The following is a 22,732-nucleotide window of genomic DNA, read 5'->3' on the forward strand; positions in this document are numbered from 1 at the left end:
GGCTAGGGACACCCAGAGCATGGGGTTGCATCCCTGACCATTTTGGCTAACAGCCATTGGTGGACTTATCCTTCATGAAATTATCTAATTCTTTTTTGAAGCCAGTTATAGTTCTGGCCTTTACAGCATCTCCTGACAATTATCTCCACAGGTTGACTGTGTGTTGTGTGAGGAAGAACTTCCTTTTGTTTGTTTTAAACCTGCTGCTTATTCATTTCATTGGGTGTCTCCTGGTTCTTGTGTTATGTGATGGGATAAATAACACTTCCTTATTCCTTATTGTGACTGGCCTCTAGTTTGGAACAGAATGGGATGGAATGAGACTCGGGGGAGGAGATGAGCAAGAGCATGGGTGAGTGGAAAGCAGCAATTTTGTTTCTTAGCCCCTCGGGAGTTGCATACTAAGGCAAGCCAACCGTAAACAAAACCTCGGTTAGGTAATTACTGGGGGGTTACACCTTCTTCTGAAGCATTTGGCATTGGCCAGTGTCGGAGAAGGAGAAACTGATTTTTTGATCTGTTCTGGTATAGCAGTTCCTGTGGTCCTAACAAAGTGCAGGTTGATGAGAATTAATGCACACTGTCTAGGAGTGGGGAAAAATGAATGTCTGTAGTATAAGGATGGACAAAGCGTTACTCGTGGAGATCAGCACGCAGCTGCAGCCACCCTTGTCTCTAATACAAGGGTGTGAGGTTTGCAGAGACTCGGGATCCCAGCAAGCAGTCATCTCTCTCTCTCTCAATGGAAAGCTGCTCCGATGAAGATGGACAGTTGCATGTGGGAGCTGTAGGATCCAGAGGCTATATCACTGTATTAAAGAAGGAGGTGGCTGCAGTCTGCTCCATTTTTACACTACCTCGGTGCTGCTCTGGGATCCACTAGACAAATCTGATGACACCATGAATGTGAGATTTACCTTTTTGTTCTTAATTATTAAAAAGAATAAAGACTCTTTAATGTGGCCGCCAATTGACTATGCAACCCATGTGACCTTTGTGGGGTGTCTTATTTTAGGATTTCAAATCTGCATCTCGAATTCAGGATGAAAAGGACATTTACTTGGATACCAACAGTCTTTCAGGCTGTACAGTTGGGGTAGATGCTTAACAGTGGTCAGACACGCTTGGAGTTGAACTGGTTGCCATATTTGGGAGACAGGGGGCGTAATTTCCCCACGGGACATAGTGACAGTGACCTTGAGGGGGTCACGGGACATAGTGTCAGTGACCTTGTTCTTCTGGAGTGTGGAGCAGAGCTCATTCAAGGTTGCCAAGATCATTTTCCTTTCCTGCTACTCTCTCACTATATCTCTTTGCTGGACTGTCTCCACTGGCTCTTCATTATCCACATAAAATTTAGATTAGCCTTGCCTTCCATATGCCCCAGAACTCTATTCCAGCTTAACCTCTTGCATGGCCTCCTTCCTTTTAATTCATTTATAATAGACTGTTCCGTCTTCTCCTTCCTCTATTACATATTTTGCTCCTTTCATGCCACTCCTTATCCTTAGATCATTAATTTAAACCGAGCATTCTTCTGTACCTCCTCTGAATCTTTTTAGAAAATGTACCACAGAAAATGACCAAAGGGCACTCTTGGGCTTGTGTTGTTCAATTGTAAGGTCTATGGGGGAGAGATTTTCTTTAGTTTATCTGAGTTGTTGTAAATCTTTTTGTACAGTTATGGTCTACACAAATAACACATATGTATAATACACATTCAAGATGCAAAAGGATTATTCCACATTATTAATGTCCTCTGATGGAGTTAGTATTGTCCGACCTTCAGCTCTTGCTGTGCTCTGTGTTTTTATTTGTCCATAGGTTAGTTATTAGTGAACGGGTTTGAAAGAAACCCCATTTAAACATATAAATACTTTTGTCTGAAATGTGGTGTCATTTCTTTCTCTTTTCTTTCTTTCTTGTGTTGACAGTGACTTCCTTGGAAAGAACCCTTCGATCTCTTGGGACATCGAATGATACGCAAGAGCTGCGAGATGGACTGTGAGTCTATTTTGTATTGCTGGGGATCTCTGTCTCTCTCGTTCCATATCATTCCCATCTATTTTCTCTCCCCCTCCCCCCTTATAAAGCTGGACCACTTTTTGCACAACTCCTTTTTGTTACTTCACATTTATGATTAATGTTGGTAGGAAGTGTATTGATTTTACAAAACTTCCCTTGTGCTGGTTTGAGAAGGATGGTGAGTGGATAAAGGAAAACGACTGGTTAATTATTTTTTTAATGTGAATGTGATGGCCAGAATTGGAAGCTGAAGTAGGTTTTCCTTGCCAAGAACAGTCAAGCGAAGAGGAGAGAAGAGGGGGTAATGGGAAGACATAAATTTATAGCAAAAAACAGCTTATTATGGTGTCAAAACTGGCATGGGTCAGAACACATCAAATGACACAAAATAGTATGTTACATCTCACTTCTAGCAGATTTGGGTAGTGTCTCTCTCTCTCTCTCTAATGCTAACACACACACATTTTCATTGTATACACACTAAAATGGCTTTTCTAAGTGTGGTGCAATTTACTATTAAAATGCTTCTTTTATAATGGACAGCAGACCTAGAAATCAATTCTATCCTCCTTTTTATGAATGTAGCTCATGAGACGTACATCTCATGGCAGAATGTCGCTCTTATTCATAGGCGCCGACTCCATGGGTGCTCCGGGGCTGGAGCACCCATGGAAAAAAAGTAGTGGGTGCTCAGCACTCACCAGCCACAGCTGTTTGACGGCACCCCCCAATCAGCTGTTGGGCAGCGCTCCCAATTAGATGATCAGGTGCCACCAAACAGCTGCTGGGTGCTGGGGGAGAGGCGTGGAGGACAGCGGAGAGCAGTGAGTGGGCGGGAGCCTCGGGGAGGGGACGGAGCAGGGTGGGAAGAGGCGGAGTGAGGGCAGGGCCTCGGGGCAGGTGGTGGAGCAGGGGTAGGAAGAGGCAGTATGAGGGTGGGGCCTCGGGGCAGAAGAAAAACTCAGCACCTATGCTCTTATTCCCAGTTACATTTTCTCCTTTTAAAGATGGAACCCAAGATTCCCCCTTCTTTCTCCCTACTTTACCCCTCCAAGATCCTATAGTGCAGCCAACACCCTCTGGAACAGGAGAATGGGACAGAAGTAATTTTTCAAGCCCGCAGTGTCCTTGCTGATTGTTCACCACCGAGCTGCTACTTTTTGTTGATGTTTCACCCACACAGAACGTACAGGTGTGTCTGAAACATCCAGCACAAAGCAGGTGTGTTTACCTGAATGTAACTGCTGCATTTAGCAACATGGTAGTTGTACTTTCTAGATGTAGCTAATGCCCTAGGCTGTATGTCGGCATAGCTACCTTGCCTCCTGGATGCACTGAACAGTTCAGCACTGTAGTTGCCATTCTGAGATAGCGTTACCTAGTGCATTAGTCATGGCAGGTGGTGTTTTACCTGAGAAATGTAGTATAGTCAGCTGTTCCTCAGGTGCTGCTCCTTGTTAATTGTTCAGAAGAGACCTCTGAGCTGTGTGTGCTACCTCTGCAGCAAACAGTTACGGTTTAATCTCTTCCCCCTCCTCAGCACCCAACCCCCCTTGTTCTGAGACTGTCACACATTTCTCCTTGAGTATCCTCTAACCCAGAAAATGTTCAGGGAGCAATGAGTGGACATTTGGTAAGTTTATTACTTTTAGCGCTACCGTGAAGACAACATTTGAGTAGAATTTTATTGAGATAATAAAATTGCTGCACATTCTGGTTTCATATTTTGTGTCTACATCTCTCTGATTAGAGTGAAATTGGTGTGTGTGTGGGCGGGGGAGAGGGGACTTCACAATAAATAGGTTCCTTTGTATTTGTGTGTGATGAAAGGCCCTGCAAGATAGGTCTCTAGATCCAGCATAGTCACTGCCAACTCTTGTCTCTTCCTGGGTCCTGTTGGCATCAGCCCAGTTGTTTGTCTGCCACAGCTGTTTGCAACATGCTTCACTGGGCGTGAAGGCCTTTGCCCCATCTTATTGTCCAAGATCTGAGTGGTGGGGTTTAAGTTCCAGAACCTCTTTGCCACCCGGAACCCCTCTCTTGAGGGGTGCAGGGTGAACCTTCTCCACACACAACAGCAGATTGCTTCGTAAGAACAAGATTATTTTAAAACAAAATAAATGGAGTTAAAAAATGACTTGCGTAACATACCTAGATTTATAGTTGGCATAAGCTAAACCAGGCCAGACATTCTCATTGAAAGTTACGGAGGGAAAACACAGTCCTTAAGTATTCCAAAAAGCAATCTGTGTCTGACTTCAGTTCCTACCCCATCCTGTTCTGAGAGAAAGTGAATCTCAGCTGTCTTTCATGCAGTCAGAGATCTTGCCACACCCTGCGGCAATTTTGTGTCCAGCCAGGCTTCCCATCCTAATCAAGAGCAACACCTCCACTCTGCAAACAATTTTTCTGAATTACCTTCATGTACAATGAAGTGGGGTAAGGTAAGGGAAATGCTGCTTTCTCTCTGGGTTTGTCTAGTCAAGGCCTAAGAGATGGCCCATTGAGGATACAAAGACATTTAATAGCTGCCTTTTGAAAGATTAACAACATACCCCAGAGGTTGTATTTCAAAGACTAGCCTGCCTCAGAAGTAAAATGGTTTGTTCACTTGTTCATTGAGTAGGGCAGTTTCACCTGGTTTGATGGAGTTTTGCTAAATCTGAATCACACCCCCTCAAGCTCTTTGGCTATTAAATATTATTTTATTTACAGACATACTCATTCTGTCACAAAGGGTCACCAGTGTCCAGGGCTGGAGTGCACATAATTCAGTGGTCCTGGCAATGTGTATTCCTCCATCCCCCTCTAGTGGCAGGTCTACATAAAAGATAACAACTTTCTAATGCTATCAGTTGCTTTATTAACTCAAGGGTTAGAGGACTGTGCTGTGGATTTAAAGATCCCAACCCTGCTGATGATCCATGTGGGGGACAATGTGGTTCCACAGAGTTAAATATTTGGTGGGTTTTTTTTCCCCCAATTTTGAAGCTTTAAAACTTCGTAAGCTTGAAAAAACTTAGTTTGGGGATGTACTTTCCTATGTTAAAAGAATGTTAAGGTTGCATCGTTAAGCACTCAAAAGGCCATAATCAAGGGTGCTTTTGTAACCTTAATTCGGTCCCCTTTTGTATATGCATGATGATGATACAATCTTTAATTACTTGATCACATGTTGTTTCTTCCACAGGACCCCTTGCCTCATTCAGTGCACAAGATGGACGTGCTCTGGGTGTAAATCAGGGTTGTGTAGTGAAGAAGGCTGTTGTCGGTAGGACCTCTGCCTCATTTGTTGCAATAGTTGGAAGGCGTGTAGTGAATGATCCAGAGGATGCAGGGAGAGAAAGGAAGGTCTCATGGTTAAGGCAGTTGAATGCTGCCCTGAAGAACTGAAATCTATTTCTGCCTCTGCCACACAGTTTCTGTGTGAGGTTGGGCCAGTCACTTAAACCAAAATGTTCACAGCTGGCTGTGAATTGTGTGTTCCTTATTTTCTGGTTGCCCGACATTAGATGTGTGACTTTTCTGGGCCTTAGTCTCTGTTCCTCATCTGTAAAATGGGCACAATAATACCACCTGTTCTCACAGTGGTGTTGTGAAGATATATTGAATAATGTTTGTAAACTACCATGAGAGCATCAGTGAAAAGCCCATGCGGAAATTAATAATTCTGTAGTCAAGCGCTGAGTTTGGTTGTGGTGCAGTAAATAATGCAAGGGGACCACACATTGAATGAGGAGTATCAAATGGAATATTCAGTAGTTACCCATCAAAGGAATACTGCCTATTCTGTGCATTGAATGAGGCCCGGTGTTTGGTAGAAAAAAATGGTATATGATCATGTAATTAGACTGTCATGATGCATATGCACAGGCAACCTTAATCCGAGCATTTCTTAACTTTTGGGTGCTTCACTTTGCAATCTTAATGTTCTTTTAACATAGGTTTTTTGAAGGTATATAAGTACAATGCTTTTGTTAAGATTTGTGTAATGGCCCTGATGTAAGTACTGAAAATAAAGTAAGCTGAAAATAAAGTCCAAAATACTTTGAGAATAATGAATTTAGCTGAACAGCTCTGGCATGCGACAAGGGCAATGGTTCTTTTCCCAAGTGAAGGGGAAAGCAGAGCTTTTGGATTGCTTGTGGTACTCGGCTTTCAGCCATGCTGTATCCCTGCTAAGCACCTGTTCTCCCTTGGGGTGCATACTGTGCCAAGACATTTATGGCTCACCACACTGTTATTCAGCAGCCGTGATAGAAAGGAAAAGATCATATATCTCATTGGTTATTGAAATCGCTAAGTAACCAGTAGAACTTTTCAGGAAGGTTAATTACTTCATCAATTGTTTGCCTTCCCACTACCCCGAAAGCCAGCATCACATGCTGTGAAGAATTGCCAACATATTTTGTGGAAAAGGTTACCCAAATGTGGGATACTCTCTTCCCTGAAAAAGAACCATACAATGCTCCCAGAAAAAGAAACATCTCACTCCCAGTTTGAGGCCTACCTGCATAATGAGAAACACTTGATACACTACCAGAAATCTGAATCACCACATTCAACTCAAGCCCAGGCCCCTCATGTTTTGTTTATTAAATATTCAGAAAGAAAAAAAGTCGTCTAACTGAAAATTCTTCATGCCCCTGAATCTGGAGTAGGAGTAGAGGTTATTTAATCTCTGTACTTGGCACTGGTGCCTTTGCTGCTGGAGTACTGAGTCCAGTTCTGGTGTCCACAATTCAAGATGGATATTGATAAATTGGAGAAGGTGCAGAGAAGAGCCACAAGAATGATTAAAGGGTTAGACAACATGCCTTATAGTGATAGACTCAAGGAGCTCAATCTGTAAAGCTCAACAAAGAGGAGGTTAACGAGTGACTTGATTACAGTCTATAATTACCTACATGGGAAACACGTATTTTAATAATGAGTTCTTCTCTCTAGCTGAGAAAGGTATGACATGATCCAGTGGCTGGAAGTTAAAGCCAGACAAATTCAGATCTAAAATAAGATGTAAATTTTTGACAGTGAGAGTAATTAACCATTGGAACCATTTCATGGTCATGGTGGATTCTCGATCACTGATAATTTTTAGATCAAGATTGGATGTTTTTCTTGAAGAGATGCTCTAGGTATTATTTTGGAGAAGTTCTATGGCTCGTGTTGTACAGGAAGTCAGACTATATAATCACAATGGTCCCTTCTTAGAACCTGTAAATGTATTAGTTAAAGACACTTGAGATCACTGGGGTCCCCTCTTGACAGAGATGCTTACTGACACCTTTGTAGAAGGACACATGCCATCAATTCCAAAATATTCAATGGTTTGGGCAGTACTCAGTAAGACACCACTGGACTGTACAGATCTAGCGAATTTACTCCTAGTATCCAACCTCGTTTTCTTGAACAAGCTAGTTGAAAAGGTAGGAGAAACCCATCTTCTGCTACACCTCTCCACTGTTGAGATCCTGGAGCTCTTTCTATCAGGTTTAAGGGTAGGATACAGGATGAAAATGGCACTCATTATGCAAATGGATAAACACCCCTTGCCCGGAGGATGTTTTTTTCTTATTACTAGATCTGCAGCATTTAGACTGGCTGATCCCCATATGCTCTTATTACTAGATTTGTAGTGTTCAGTACTGCTTATGCCCTATATGCTTTTATATTACCTTCAAATCATTGGGGAAAAAAAAGCCTGACTATTCTTTATATTAACTTTAAATTTTATAACTTGAAGGTTTTGGCTTTAAAAATATCCTCCATTAAAATGTTTTTTATTCCTAAGAAATTCAAATTCTTTTTTTTTTTAAAGTGAAAAGTAGAGAGGTATTTTAGAGTCATAATTTCCTGAAAGAAGATTTTTAAGTAAATGAGACAGACGCTTTTAAGTGTCAGCATGTTTAATTGCGGCTAGGATTTTAATAATATTTTATAGGGGTTTGTTATTCTTCATGTATAAGCTTTAAAAAAGATTTCCATAAATATTTTGAAGTGTCATTTTGATTCCATTAATATGTTAAACCCTTCAAAGTAATACCTTCTCTGTTCAACTCAAAGCAGCTGGATTAACTTTATCTGTCCTTTATTTATCACTACTGCCATCAATTTCTGACATGAAAAATCTTATTGGTTTGACAGTAAAACAGGGTTACCAGACTGCACCATTTACATTTAACTATAATACCCTTGCCTCATTAATAAATATGTCTTATATTTATGTGACATCTCTTATCCTTTAGAATCCTAAAACACCAGAAATGTGACATCGATATGATAAATTGCAGCAGCATGTGATAAACTGCGGAACTTCAGATAAATAAGTTTATCACACACCTTTGACCACTTCATCTGTCCTCTGGCCATTAATCCGCTTCCCTGAGACTTCTCTTAGCATTCCACCCCCCCCCCCCCAGGTGGCTTCAAACAGCTGCCATTAAAAACAAACAAAGACATCAGCCTGCCAGGGAGACTGTTATGAGGTGTTTACCCCACACTGGCAGTGAAAGGGTTCATTGAAGCCGGAACGTAATTAGTGCTCCTGTTCGCACCTGGAAGCTGCGCCAGGCCCAATTTAGGATTAATTAGCTGGGGAGGAGCACCGTGGCTGAATTAAAGATGAGAGCTGAGAGTCAGTAGTTAGAACACTGGACTGGGGATTGAGAGATCTGGATCTTGTTCCTATTTCAGCCACTGACATGCTGTATGTCCTTGGGCTAGTTTTCTTCCAATTGTGTTTCCTAAAATTAAAACCTACATATCCCTAGCGTCAGTAGAACTTGCAGGTTCCCAGCATAGCTAAAAATCAAGCTACGTATTTGAAGTTTAGAAATGATAGCCTTAACTTCTCCGAGTCTCATTTTTGGTCTGTGTAAAATAGAGATTATACTTTCCCACCTTTGTAAATGTACTTTGAAATCTTTTAGTGAAATGTACAATGTAGATTGATTGATTGTTATAATTTTATTCTTATGTATTTCTTCAGATTGTTTAATTTATTTAGTACCCATTCTGATCTCACCATTTCAATAATATTCAAGTCTTCTCTCTGCTTCCATGAACAGAAAACTGATATTTTTGTTGTTTTGCTTTATTTCTTACATAGTTATAACTTGATATCATGAAACGATATTTCAGTAGGTTAAAGAGTTCAGCAGCACTTTGAAAAATGGCTTTAAAACTTTTAATCACTTCTCCATCGACCTCCTGTACGGAAAGAGAGCAAACTGACTTTCACCATCTGTTAGCATTGCCAGCAATAGACAATAGTTTTGTAGTCTGATGTAGAATGTCCACAGGCATAAAGCTTGGAAAATGCTGCATTATGAAATGCTAACTGGAGTGACAAGCCTTTGGATTCTTAGGCACAGTTTTGTAAACATCCCTAGGTCAAAAACTCTTTAAAGAAATGTCTCGGGTCCTTGTAAACCGTAGTCCCTGTGGTTGCACATTGCACAATGCAGTTCATCGATAGAATGGAAAGGGGCTTGTGGGAAGACGATTACTTAATATTTCATGTATACACACACAGGATATGTTGCTGTCAGGGCCAGGCATTCCCTTTGCAGTCAAGTCCTTAAGGGGCTGACATGTTAATCCAAACATGCTAATGTTTAGTGAAATACTTACATTGGCTCTATGTGAGGTCTCCTTTATTTTCCGAGATTTACGTCGACCCTAAAGCCAGGAGCTTCTTCCCTTCAACTAGCCTGGCATTTCTTCTGATCCTTTGATGTTGATTGTTGGGCTGTGGCATTTTTGCAGCATGTCTATGGAAGCAATTAATGTTCTCTGGAACATATGCGGATATAATTAGGCAAGCCTTTTTTTTTTTTTTGTAAGGTCTACTTTGTACGATAGTGGGATGGTGTGCTGTGTGGTTCTTTGGTGAAGTAATCAGTCTAGCTCAGGGGTAGGCAACCTATGGCACGCGTGCCGGAGGCGGCACGCGAGCTGATTTTCAGTGGCACTCACACTGCCCGGGTCCTGGCCACCGGTCCAGGGGGGGCTCTGCTTTTTAAATGAAGCTTCTTAAACATTTTAAAAACCTTATTTACTTTACATACAACAATAGTTTAGTTATATATTATAGACTTATAGAAAGAGACCTTCTAAAAACATTAAAATGTATTACTGGCACGCGAAACCTTAAATTAGTGTGAATAAATGAAGACTCGGCACACCACTTCTGAAAGGTTGCCGACCCCTGGTCTAGCTTCATAATAATACTGTGGTTCCTACAAGTTAGTCCTTCGTGTAATAGAGGAGTCCATACATGTTCCACTTTTAAAACTCTACATGGTGAGAACCATTGTCTAGCTAAAGGACGGCAACAAAGGAAGGGAAGGAAGCTGTAGGTTATACCTGCAGAATAATGGGTTGATTTTAAGCAAAACAAAACTTAGTCAAGGCTGACGTGCGGTCTTTTAAACCATGGAGGAGTCTCCTAAGAGAACTGGCGGAAACAACATCACGTGAGTAACTTAAAACTAAACTAGACAAATAATTTAAGAATACACTGTAGGGAAGAAGAACAGGAGTACTTGTGGCACCTTACAGACTAACAAATTTATTTGAGCATAAGCTTTCGAAAGCTTATGCTCAAATAAATTCGTTAGTCTGTAAGGTGCCACAAGTACTCCTGTTCTTTTTGCGGATACAGACTAACAGGGCTGTTACTCTGAAAACTGTAGGGAAGGAGCACAGTGGAGGACATCTGCATAATGCTGGACAAAAAAAATAGGAAGACAGAAGGAGAGAAGCCAAGGCACCTTTTTAGAATCACTGCATTTACTTGTCTGTTATCCACCTGTTTACTGATGTCACAACTTTGGGAATTTGGCAAGTGGCTTCATGGATTTATTCTACAGAAGACTGTTATTTATCCCTTAGGTCGGTACCCTATTCTTGGTTAACCTTGTTACTTGTTAATATATGCACATTTATCTGCATATATTAACTTTTGAGGCAACTCAAACCACAAAAGAATTAGGTATGTCCATGAGAGTATTACTTTGCTATATCCTTTTTCTGCACTGGTTTTCTTTTTTTTTTTTTTTGCTAAATTTACTAACCGTTGAAACTATTTGATAAAAAAACTACTAAGTTTCTAAACTCTTGTGGTTGTGGAGAAAAGCTGGACCACAGTGTAACCCAAAGGCTCAAAAGCCACAAGGCAAATAAATAGAGCTCCCCCCTCCCCTTTTTTTTTAATCTCCTGATTTTAAGACAGTCTCATGATTTTGGGGAGGCCTGATGCATGATTTTCGATCACTTGGGGTTGGCAGTGCCACTATTTTGAAACACAGTGATATTATATCTTCCTCAATGTAAAATAGCAAGTCACTTTCAAAACATGGAGTAGAACTCAATAGTTCCTGAGCCTCTGACATGTACTCAGGCCACTAGACTGTGCCACCCTCTCTCAGACCACTTGAATCACAATGGGGGAAGAATAATGTTGAAGTGGATTGAAAACTGCTCATTTCAGTATAATTGTCAAATAATACAGATGCCTGGTGTATTTCATCACAGGTGTCGGACTGTAAAAGTTTCTGACGATGATACAGAATATCAGGGTAATCAATAAAACAACGTTAGAGTGCATAGACAACAATGGCAGTCCCTTTCTTCAATAAGTTAAAGAAAGATTTGGAACACTTTAGCATCTGAGCGAATAGGCTGCAAATGGAGTTGAGCATGGATTAATACTGGTTAATGAGACAACTTGGGAAGGGAGAGGACCTAAACAAGTCAATTCTTTGCCCAATGGATAGTCTCAGTAGCAGGCTGACAAGAGATTTAGATTGTAGCGCTGATAGTCCCCTAAACCCTCTTGGATGATGTGCAACTAGAATGCAGAGAGAAAATCCAGATGTGCTGCTTTATTTGAAGACTATAAATCAAAGCTAAGATAATTGCAGTACAGAGAGTAGTGAGTTCACCTGCTGTCCCCACTAGAATTATATATTTTAGCAACATTTTAGCCATACTGTACAGTATGTAAAGGTCAGTTTGCACTTCAATTATAAATCTCAGTTAGAGGCTTAAAAAGGAAATTGACATTTTTAATGGGTATTTTTCTCAATTCATTTTTGGTAATGATATTGTGGAATGTGAATAACATTTTGCCCTTATCCATTGAAGGATCTGAAAATGCTGTACAGGTGAACATTAATTAAATCCCCAGTGAGGAAAGTACAGATGCTAATATTATCTCCATTTTAAAGATGAGTAAATTGAGGCCCAGGGAGGTTAAGTAAATTATCCGTGGTTACTTAGTGAATTATTCACAAATCTGGTAATAAGCCCAGGAATCCTAGATCCCGGTCCCTTCATCTAGCTCAGAGGTGGGCAACTATGGCCCGCGGGCCACATCCAGCCCGCGGGACTCTCCTGCCCGGCCCCTGAGCTCCTGGCCTGGGAGGCTACCCCCGGCCTCTCCCTGTTGTTCCCCCTCCCCCACAGCCTCAGCTTGCTCCGCCGCCGGCGCAATGCTCTGGCCGGCGGGGCTGCGAGCTCCTGAGGCAGCGCAGCTGCAGAGCCCAGCTTGACCCGGTGCTCTGTGCTGCGCAGTGGCATGACTGGCTCCCGCTGGGCGGCGCAGCTGCCTGTCCTGGTGCTCTGGGCGGCGCGGCTGTAGTGCTGCCAGCCACCGGTGCTCCAGGCAGCACAGTAAGGGGGCGGGGAGCAGGGGGGGTTGGATAGAGGGCAGGGGAGTTCGGGGTGGTGGTCGGGGTGTGTGTGGACGGGGTCGGGGCGGTCAGAGGGCGGGGAATGGGGGCAGGGGTCCCGGGGGGGCAGTCAGGAAGGAGAGGGGGGGTTGGATGGGGCAGTGGGGGGCAGTCAGGGGCGGGGGTTCCGGGGGCGGTCAGGAATGAGAGGGGGGGTTGGATGGGGCAGGGGTCCTGGGGGGCAGTCAGGAATGAGAGGGGGGGTTGGATGGGGTGGCGGGGGGCAGTCCGGGGGAGGTTCCGGGGGTGGTCAGGGAGAAGGGGTGGTTGGATGGGGCAGGGTTCCCGGGGGGGGGCAGTCAGGAATGAGTGGTTGGATGGGGTGGGGGGCAGTCAGGGGCGGGGGTTCTGGGGGCGATCAGGGGACAGGGGAGTTAGATGGGGCAGGAGTCCTGGGGGGGCTGTCGGGGGCGAGAAGCAGGAGGGGTCGGATAGGGGGCGGGGGCTGGGCCACGCCTGGCTGTTTGGGGAGGCACAGCCTCCGCTAACCAGCCCTCCATACGATTTTGGAAACCCGATGCGGCCCTGAGGCCAAAAAGTTTGCCCGCCCCAATCTAGCTGCTTGTGACGTTTCAATTTTGATCTGTTTATAAAGATATGAATTAATGAATTTTACAGAAATAGGATTCTTTTTCTTCACAAAACTTAAAACATTAGGCCTTGGCTACACTGGCGCTGTACAGCGCTGCAACTTGCTGTGCTCAGGGGTGTGAAAACGCCCCCCCCCCCCCCCGAGCGCAGCGAGTACAGCGCTGTAAAGCATCAGTGTAATCAAAGCCTGCAGCACTGCGAGAGAGCTCTCGCAGCGCTGGTGGCACGACTACACTCGCGCTTCACAGCGCTGCCACGGCAGCGCTGGGAAGTCCTGAGTGTAGCCACGGCCTCAGTGTGAAACCAGTTTTTCTTTATCTGTGCATTTGGCGCTCCATTTGGCAATCATCCTTGTTCTGTCTTTGTGTTTCTAATTGAATTTAGATATGGGAAATCTGGAGAACAATCCCACCATTTACTATCTGATCAGGTTTGAAAACTTGGTATCAGTCTCTTATACACACGTACTCTAACTTGTCCTTTTTTTTCTCTTTCTCCCCGTCTCTCCCACCCCCAAAGGCAGGTATAGTGGCCACTCTTCAACATCACTTATATACATTGCCGTACTAATACACTTTTTGAAGTTGAGAAAATTGTATTGAATTCTAGGAGTCGACAGTTACTGGAAGCTCCTAAAACTGAGGTTTATAAAATGAGTTCTGTAAACGTGTAGACCCGCGTGGCCCTTCCTCGCCATCAATCTCTGAAGGAGGCCACGCCTAGTGGCTGTCACGCCCCTGGAATAACAGTCTTAGACAAGGAGGAAGTTAGCAGTCTCGGGGCTCAATGCCTCCAGCGGGGTCGAGCAGTGAGTGGTCCAGGGGCCCAAGCGCTCAGACGGGGCAGGGCACCAACAGTCTAAAGCCCAACCCTCAGGTAGGGTAAAGCCAGGTATAGTCTGGGAACCCAGGCTCTCAGACCTGGGGTACCGAGCACAGTCCAGGGCCCCAATCCTCAGGCAGGGCAGACCAGAGGCTTTATTAGCAGGGATATCAGCTTCAAAAATGTATACATAAAACACATTAAAACATTCTATAGAGCAGGGGTGGGCAAACTTTTTGGCCTGAGGGCCACATCTGGCTATAGAAATTGTATGGCGGGCCACGAATGCTCACAAAATTGAGGGTTGGGGGGTGTGTGGGGGGGGGTGGGGATGAGGGCTCCAGATGGGGGAGCGGGCTCTGGGGTGGGGCTGGGGATGAGGGGTTTGGGGTGCAGGAGGGTGCTATGGGCTGGGACTGAGGGGTTCAGAGGGTGGGAGGGGGATGAAAGCTGGGGCAGGGGGTTGGGGCGCCGGGAGGGGGGCAGGGATGCAGGATCCAGGCAGCGCTTATCTCAAGCAGCTCCCGGAAGCAGTGGCATGTCCCCTCTCCGGCTCCTATGGGGAGGCTTGGCCAGGAGGCTCTGTGTGCTGCCCTGCCCACAGGGGCTGCCTCTGCAGCTCCTATTGGCCACAGTTCCTGGCCAATGGGGGGGGTGCTTGGGGGCGGGGTCAGTGTGCGGAGCTCCCTAGCTGACCCTACACATAGGAACCAGAGTGGGGCATGCCGCTGCTTCTGGGAGCCGTGCGGAAAGCCCCCGACCCTGCTCCCTGGCTGGAGCGCAGGAGTGGGGCAAGCCCCCAATCCCACTCCCTGGCGGGAGCTCGAGGGCTGGATTAAAAGTTTTGACGGGCTGGATGCGGCCTATGGGCCGTAGTTTGCCCACCCTGCTATAGAAAATACTCCTGCACTGGCTAGGAGAGGGTGGACTCTGTAATTTTAATTAGTTCTCCTACATCTCTAATATCTATGATTTCAGGATATTTGGGTCTTAGAAGTTCACCCATGCCCACTGATTATTCCCTAACAGAAGACATAATTTTCTGTGTCACGTCATAATTGACTGTTGTGAAGATAGCTCTTGCATCTGATGAAGTGGGCATTCACCCACGAAAGCTTATGCTCCAATACTTATGTTGGTCTTAAAGGTGCCACAGGACCCTCTGTTGCTTTTTGTTGTGAAGATGATTCTGAACAGTGGCTGATTAAGCGCTTGTCTACGCTAGAGCCTTAGTCGGTATAGTTAAGTCAGCAGAGGCCCCCTAGTGTAGATGCAGCATAAACTGGCACAAGGATTTCTTCTGCCGGCGTAGCTACACTACCTCCCAAACAACCTGAATTACGTCGACAGAAACACTTTTCTGTTAGCATAGCTTTGACTATACTGGTGGTTTTGCTGGAATAGTTATGTTGCCTAGGGGGTGTGATTTTTTTTTTCACATTCCTAGGTGACAAGGCCATGCCAGCTGTAACATATAGAGCTATTTCAGTCTTTTATTTGACTTAACAATAACACAACGAACAGCCATGTATCATGTAAAACATTGACTTTAACTTTGTAGCACAGTCCAAGCCTCAGGCTAACCAAGGCCTGAAACCACTAGAATTTGTCCCATTCCAAAGATGTATCTTTCTTTCTGCTGTCTTACAGGTACTTGCCCAGATGAACCTTTAGTCCAAACCCGGCAGCCTCCATCCTCACCAAGTCCCTTCTTCCCCTCTCTCTCTTTCCCATCTTTCTGCTTGTGGACCCTAGCCTTTGGTTTGGCAACTCTGTTGGCCTAAGTGCCCACCCAGCTCAGGGACTGAAGTTGTACTCCTTGGATCAGTCTTTAATCCATGCATGATTATGATGAACTAGACCAAAGCAGGAGCAGATGAACTGTGTAACAAAGGTCCTGTTTTCATGCAAATGGCCCTATGTAATGGGACAGGAGAAGGTGGGGAAATACGCAGAAAACAGAGCATGTAGTGACAAGATAATTTCCAAATAGAAGTAGAATCCAAATAGAGATGTTTTTTCCAAGTTTTCTAACGTGGCATCAGCAGCGCTTCGAATGTCACACTTTCCTCCTTAGCTATGCCTGAGTGACCAAGTAACTAACAAGCTGCCAAAAACAAGGGAGCAGGATGACGGGGGTAAAGGTTACCTATTTTTATCTTGATTATGGGCCAAAACATATTAATTGGATCGTTAAAAAAGTGAACTTAACTGAATCTAGAAAAATAATTAAATTTATTTCCAAATCTAGGTGGGGATTCTTTTCCCACATGAGCTGGGAAAGGTTCCTTTTTCCTACTCTTGTCTGTTTTATATCTGTCTAACCTCAACCAATTATGCCTGGGAGATGAACAATTAAAAAAGAGCATCTGTTTTGCCAGTATAGTGCTGCCTTTAGCATTACACTTGCCATAAAGGTTTTCTACTTACAGGGACGAAAGAATAGGAAAAAGAGAGAAGAAAATATGAGAGCAGAAAACTTGTAAGTGACTGTACTGAATGATGACTACTAGGCCTGTGACTTGACTTGGGTGGGGTTTGTATGGATAACAAAAACATTTGCCAAATGGAGTTGCAAAGGGATCGGTCCACTCAATGGGAAACTAGTTTGCGTAATTTGTTGCTCTTACTCTCAGGACGACTTGTTGGGTCATGACAATAATGATCTTCTGGGCCTCCACACAAGCCAGACAAAGCGTTGCTTGGCACTTCTCCCAAATCAGGGAGCATCCTTTGAAATGATTCAGGACATCTCTAGGCACCATGCTGTTGATGGGGTACAGAGGGACACATTGTCACAGAGAACTATCCAAGCTCTTATCAAACACGCAACTGTGATCTCTGTGCTTGAAAGGGTTTAGTAATGCGTGTGTGCTGATTTCATATGTTAGCTGTATGCACTGGGGGGATAATGCATTTCAGGACTGCAGGTTCATTGATTAAATGGGTGCTCTTAGTGTCTGTGGCCTAATCAAGAATGTCACACATGTTCTGAAGGTGAAACTATGGGAGAAGCCAAAAGATGGACTGTATTTGTCATGTATTTTCATGTATCTGTCTCTCACTCTGTGTGTGTGTATAATTGTTAATGGTTAGTGGGTAGAAATACAGTGGAAAAACCAAAAAGATGTACTCATTCATCAGCAACAACTGTATTTCAGTTGTAGCAAAATACATTATATTTGTCTGTGAAAATGTTTCTAAATACTATTATCAGATTTGCCCGTTACTTTGGGGAACACGCATTTATTAGGGTTACTCTTCTGGGGGGTTCCTGTAATTCTATCAATGTACTGCTTGTGTCACTTGTGTTCAATGGAGCTATCCTGCAGGACCTAAGTTCCCCAGGGTTGGGTTCTTCCAGCCCCAGAATCAGAGGAACACACACATTAACTTGGAATCTTTGTTCTCCATTCTGAATGCTACTGGAGATGCCTCCCTGTCCCCTCTTTGATGCAAATGAGGCTAGGGAAGTTTCCTTAATCCTGTCACCCTTGTCCGGAGGGTTTAGGTGTGTCTCCCACCACCTTTTTGTAAGTCTTTCTTCCAATTGGCTTTGTTTCAAGCAGAGGCGGGGGGTGGGGGGAAGGTCTTCCGTGAGTCAGACAGGCTAGGTACTGCGCCCTGGTTCCCCAAGAACACAGAGCTGATAGGTAACAATACAGATGTCACAGCACGGAGTAATCCTACAGCCCTTGGAAAGCCAGAGCCAATTTCATTACAATATACTCTTCTCTCATTTATCTGAAATGATACATTTTCTTTAGATTAATTGAGCAATCTTGCCAATCTCCCCATCCTAGTAATACAGATATAAAGCAACACTTGGAGCTGCTTCCAGAGCAGCTTCCCTGGCTGCATCCAGTGGGCCTCTGAGGTGGGAAGGGGTGGGATTTGGTTTATGCGTGAGCCGCTGCGCCTGATCAGCAAAAGGAAATTATTCCTGTGCAGATGGGTAGAATTAATGTAAAATGCACCTCCGTGGCCCAATTTTTTCTTTTCCATTGTTTTGCAGTGTTAATGACAAGCACCTCTGAGCAATATAATTTATTGCCGTGTAATAGCATGAAACCGTAAACATGGCTTTTCGTGTATAGATTCAGTGTTCATCTGGTTCATTGTTTTATACTGTCTGTACATTTATGTTTGGTTTTTGTGGGGTTTTTTTTGGAAGAGGCATGCTGAGAAAATATATCGCATTTGGATGGGAGTCAATTGTGGTTATACCTTTTTATTAAGCATTGATAGTGTGTTTGGTGCTGTACACGCCGAACAAGTACCCAGTCCCTGCCCCAAAGAGCTAGTTTCACTTCTACAAACACTTCCTCTCTTGCATAGCAAATAATACCTTGAGTAATCCCATTGAAGTCAGTGGCACTACATCCAGGTCAGATTGTGATAACTTTGCTCACAGTGAATAGGACCTTTAGTCCATGAATGGTTCTACTGAAATCAGTGGAGCTATATATGGAGTAAGGTGCTACTCAATATGAGTCAGAATCTGCCCCTGTGTCAGTAAGTATTTGCAGGAATTGGCCCTAAATGATGGACACAGAGGAGACAGGATGCCTAAGAAACCTTGGAGGATGGAACAGTTAGGTGCTTGTTTTTTAAATGTAATAAGTCCTTACATCCCTTGTTGGGGGCATTGTAGAAGAAAGAAGTCTTGAGTGAGGGACTTCAGTGTGCAGCATTCTTTTAGGTTTTTAATACCACATCCATCCCGGTGATATCTGTCTGCCTGCAAAGTCTTAGGACTGAAATCAGCTGGACATAAGCCACCAGAATTGGCACTGAGACATTGGACCAGCAGAAAATGGTGGCTTGGTAAACTGGAATGGGGAGGATATTCCATAAAGATAGTATGGGAGAAAGCAAAGAGAGGGGAGTAGAAGATGTACATGGCATTGTGGCATTATTGGTGGAGGTTGAAGAGAAGTTGAAATGTGGGCTGGGTGGAATGGGATGGAGGGTTTGCCATGAAAAAAGGGAGAGATTTAGGATGAATGAGATACAACTAGGTATTCCCGTACCCCCTCTCGTTTTCCTAGAAGCAGGGTTGTTGAACTGAAACCAAGAGATTTCCTGGAAAAAAAATAGAAAAAATAAATCATTTTTCCAAAAAAAAAAAAAAAAATCCATATTGTATTTAAAAGTCTACTCTTAGCACATTATGAGATGATTGTAAATGTGCAGAGACACCTGGAAGACACAGTATCTGAGCTCCAAATAATTTCTGGATAAAATGAAGAGTAGGATTGATTTCAGAAGAATATTATTTATTATAATTAAAAATATAAAAAGGTGCCTGTCTTTTTATAACATAATGTATTCTGAATAGAAGGGTTGCAAAAGAACCTAATTTCTCTAATCCACACCTCTACCCCGATATAACGCTGTCCTCGGGAGCCAAAAAATCTTACACGTTATAGGTGAAACCACGTTATATCGAACTGGCTTTGATCTGCCTGAGTGCGCAGCCCCGCCCTCCCAGAGCGCTGCTTTACCGCGTTATATCCGAATTTGTGTTATATCGGGCCGCGTTATATCGGGGTAGCGGGGTAATTTGTACACAATATATTATTATTATTTATTACTGTTTATTTGCTGTATCTTACTGTAGTGCCATAGATGTGCTGGGCACTGTACGCATAGGGTATGTCTACACTGCCGTTAGACACCCATGGCTCTCCCATGCCATCTTTTGGGGCTTGGGCTGTGTCTGTTTAATTGTGGTGTAGACTTTCCGACTTAGTTTGCAGCTCAAACTCTGAGAACCTCCCGCCTGACATAGTCCTAGACCTCAGGCTCCAGCCTGAGCCCAGACATCTCCACTGCAGTTAAACAGCCCTGCAGCCTGAGCCCTGCGAGCCTCAGTCAGCTGGCAGGGGCCAGCTGCAGGTTTTTAATTTCAGGTTAGATACTGCCATAGATCCAGTCACCAATCCAAAGTCAGCCACTCTTCACCCAGATTTAAGGAAGATAGTAGGAGAGTGCAGAACTAAGGCCCTTATCTTGGAAACACATGTGAGTAACTTGAGTCATGTGAAGACAATGGGACAACTCATGATCTTAAGTGCTTCACTGGACGGGGCCTGCTGAAGTCAACAGGTGTCTTTCCATTGAGTTCAATGGGCTTTGGATCAGGCCCTTAGTCATTAGTCTGAATTAGCGAGGCAGTGTTGTATGTTAGAGATACTGTCTGGTTAACAGTCTGGTTTTCACTGGGAGTGAGAGGAAACCTTATGTAGTTTATTAAGTTAGATTTGGGTGGTTTTAGACAAATGGTTTTTTAAAATCTAAGTTACTTTTTTATAGCTGATCAGTGTGATATTTCACTCAACAGGGAAAGTGGCAATAGACAGAATAGGGTCAATTCTTGGCTAGTCATTTTCCCTTTCTGAGTTTCAGACTTCATTAAGAAAAAAAAAAGTCATGGAAATCTTTCTATTGAACCTACAAAGCCTACATTTTGGCCTCAAAGTACCCACCCACATCCCATTTTAAAGGAGAAATCTTGCTGAAAATGTCACTTTCAGACACCTCTGCCCAGTTGAACTGATAAAGCCAACAGTTCTTCGAGTGGCTCAGCATTTTTCCACTTGTGGGTTTTGCGCCTTGTGGAGCAACCTAACAGTAGAACATTATACAAGCAGTGCCTTTTACAGGGTGTGCTCACCCACCTCTTGCCTCTTCCCTTAGCATTTCTGTACGTTCTGAGGGTGAGACTATATAAGGGGGCGCTGCACCCTCTCCAGCCTCAGTTCCTTCCAGCTGCTAAACCAGATGGAAGTGCACTGCTCCTCTCTCTCGGATCTGGGGTTTTCTCCTATTCAGTGCACCTGGATGGCTTTTTTCTAGTGTAGTTTAAAGTAGTTATAGTTAGCTATCATCGTTTGTAGGTTCAATTCTATGTAATGGCAGAACCAAAGAAGAAGCTGGGATTTGAAGAGATGCGCTTCATGTCCTGCTGTCTTCCCAGCATCGGATGACTGTTAGGTACCTTAAATGCCTCGTGGAAGGCCACTCTCCTTCTAAGTGTTCTATTTGCCGTGCCTTCACCCCCGGAGTGTGTAAGGAATGTCAGATAGACTGCAGGTGCTCCTGCTTAAAGAAGTTGTTGCTGCTAAACCGTTAGGTTCTGGGTGATTGTTGGAAGTGAAGATTAAGAGGCATGTTTCACCTTTGGTTGCTTCATCTAGCAAGGCTAAGGTGCCTAAAGGATCCAGGAGATTGGGGGTCTTCATTGGTTCCGGGTCCTGTTCCTGTTTTGTCGGATCCTCCTGTGAAAGCTATCAAGGTGTCAAAAGCACCATCTGTCCATCTAGCTTCTAAAGGAACCGAGGATCATGTCATTGGTTCCGGCTGTGTCGGTCCAAAGAAAAAGGTGAGGGAGAAGATGGCCATCGTTAGCAGTTGCAGATCCTATACATCAGACTTGTCAGATCCGTCTGGTTCTGGTGTGGCCTCTGCAGTTCTGAGTCTGAAACCTAAGATGGTTCCAGGTTCGACTTCAAAGCCCAGTGGTGCAGAAATAGGTATCTCTCTGAATCATGTGCTCTCTAGGTCTGTGGGTTTGGCACTGTCATTCATTCCCACTCTAGGGCTGTCCTCAGATCTGAAAGCACCACCTAGGAGCTGGGAATACAGGATTGTATGTGTTTGTGAGGAGCAGGGTAAGACAGAGATATCTGTCCCCAAAAGAGTTCACCAACCTCCTGCTGTCAACTCTTTGCCTTCAGCCCAGTAGTCATTGTTTTGGCTCCAGAAATACCACTGTGGGGGTAGGTTGGCAAATGACTTTAGCCGAGGACTCTGTAGTCTTGCTCTGCTGTGCTCACCATGTGTGCAGATGCAACAGCAAAGAGCACAGTGTGTTACTAGGTGTTTCGATATGACAGTGATGGCATAGAAAGCTCTTAGATGTGGTAGATAGGTGACATCTGATTTCATTCCATTGAGAAAGGGACTAATCTGACTGTAGATGGACAGCTTGAGTTTTTTGTTTTTTTTTAATATATATTTAACCACCTGTCAGTGAATATAGACTTCTGCTGTTCCTGGGATTGAGGTTACAAATAAGACCCACCCATGTTAGTCTCGGTGAGTCTAAATGTGTAGTGGGTTGTGAGAGGGAGTAATGATGCATGAGGTGTCATTTAAGGTTCCCCATCTCTCCACTGCCCACCCCACTATGATTGTCTCAGACTTCTCTCCAGACTGGGGAGGGGGGGAGGGGTTCGTCTTTATGGAAGGCCTTTCCTGTGGGGAGCAGCAAGTGCCTTCCACAGTGGGAGAGCAAGACCTTGGCAGATGTGAGTGGGGAACAGCTTAATCTGAGCGGAGTGCCTGAGTGTTTAGCCTTTTAGAGTCATCAGTTTGTCATGGTTTCTCTGCATCAGGGGAGACCCAGCAGCATTTAACAATCCATGATCAATCTGTGCATGTGTATCAGTGCCTGTGGGTGGGGGAGCTTTTCCTTCTATTGTTAATCTTCACGGGGCAGGGATTGCTCCAGCATTTAAAACATCTTCTTGGCATGGAAGGTGCAGCATGAC

The 22,732-nt window shown here is 44.1% G+C and overlaps 1 protein-coding gene across 2 annotated transcripts in view; it reads left to right on the forward strand.

Moving 5' to 3' along the window:
* Positions 1-22,732, forward strand: part of TSNARE1 (t-SNARE domain containing 1) — a 706,722-nt gene that overhangs the window by 287,065 nt on the left and 396,925 nt on the right. For both annotated transcript variants that reach the window (XM_065399459.1, XM_065399458.1), the window contains exon 5: positions 1,935-2,004. In XM_065399459.1, the coding sequence (XP_065255531.1) occupies positions 1,935-2,004 (70 nt within the window). The remainder of the gene's footprint in view (positions 1-1,934; positions 2,005-22,732) is intronic.

Source organism: Emys orbicularis, chromosome 2 (assembly GCF_028017835.1).
Source record: "Emys orbicularis isolate rEmyOrb1 chromosome 2, rEmyOrb1.hap1, whole genome shotgun sequence".
Taxonomy (NCBI): Eukaryota; Metazoa; Chordata; order Testudines; family Emydidae; genus Emys; species Emys orbicularis.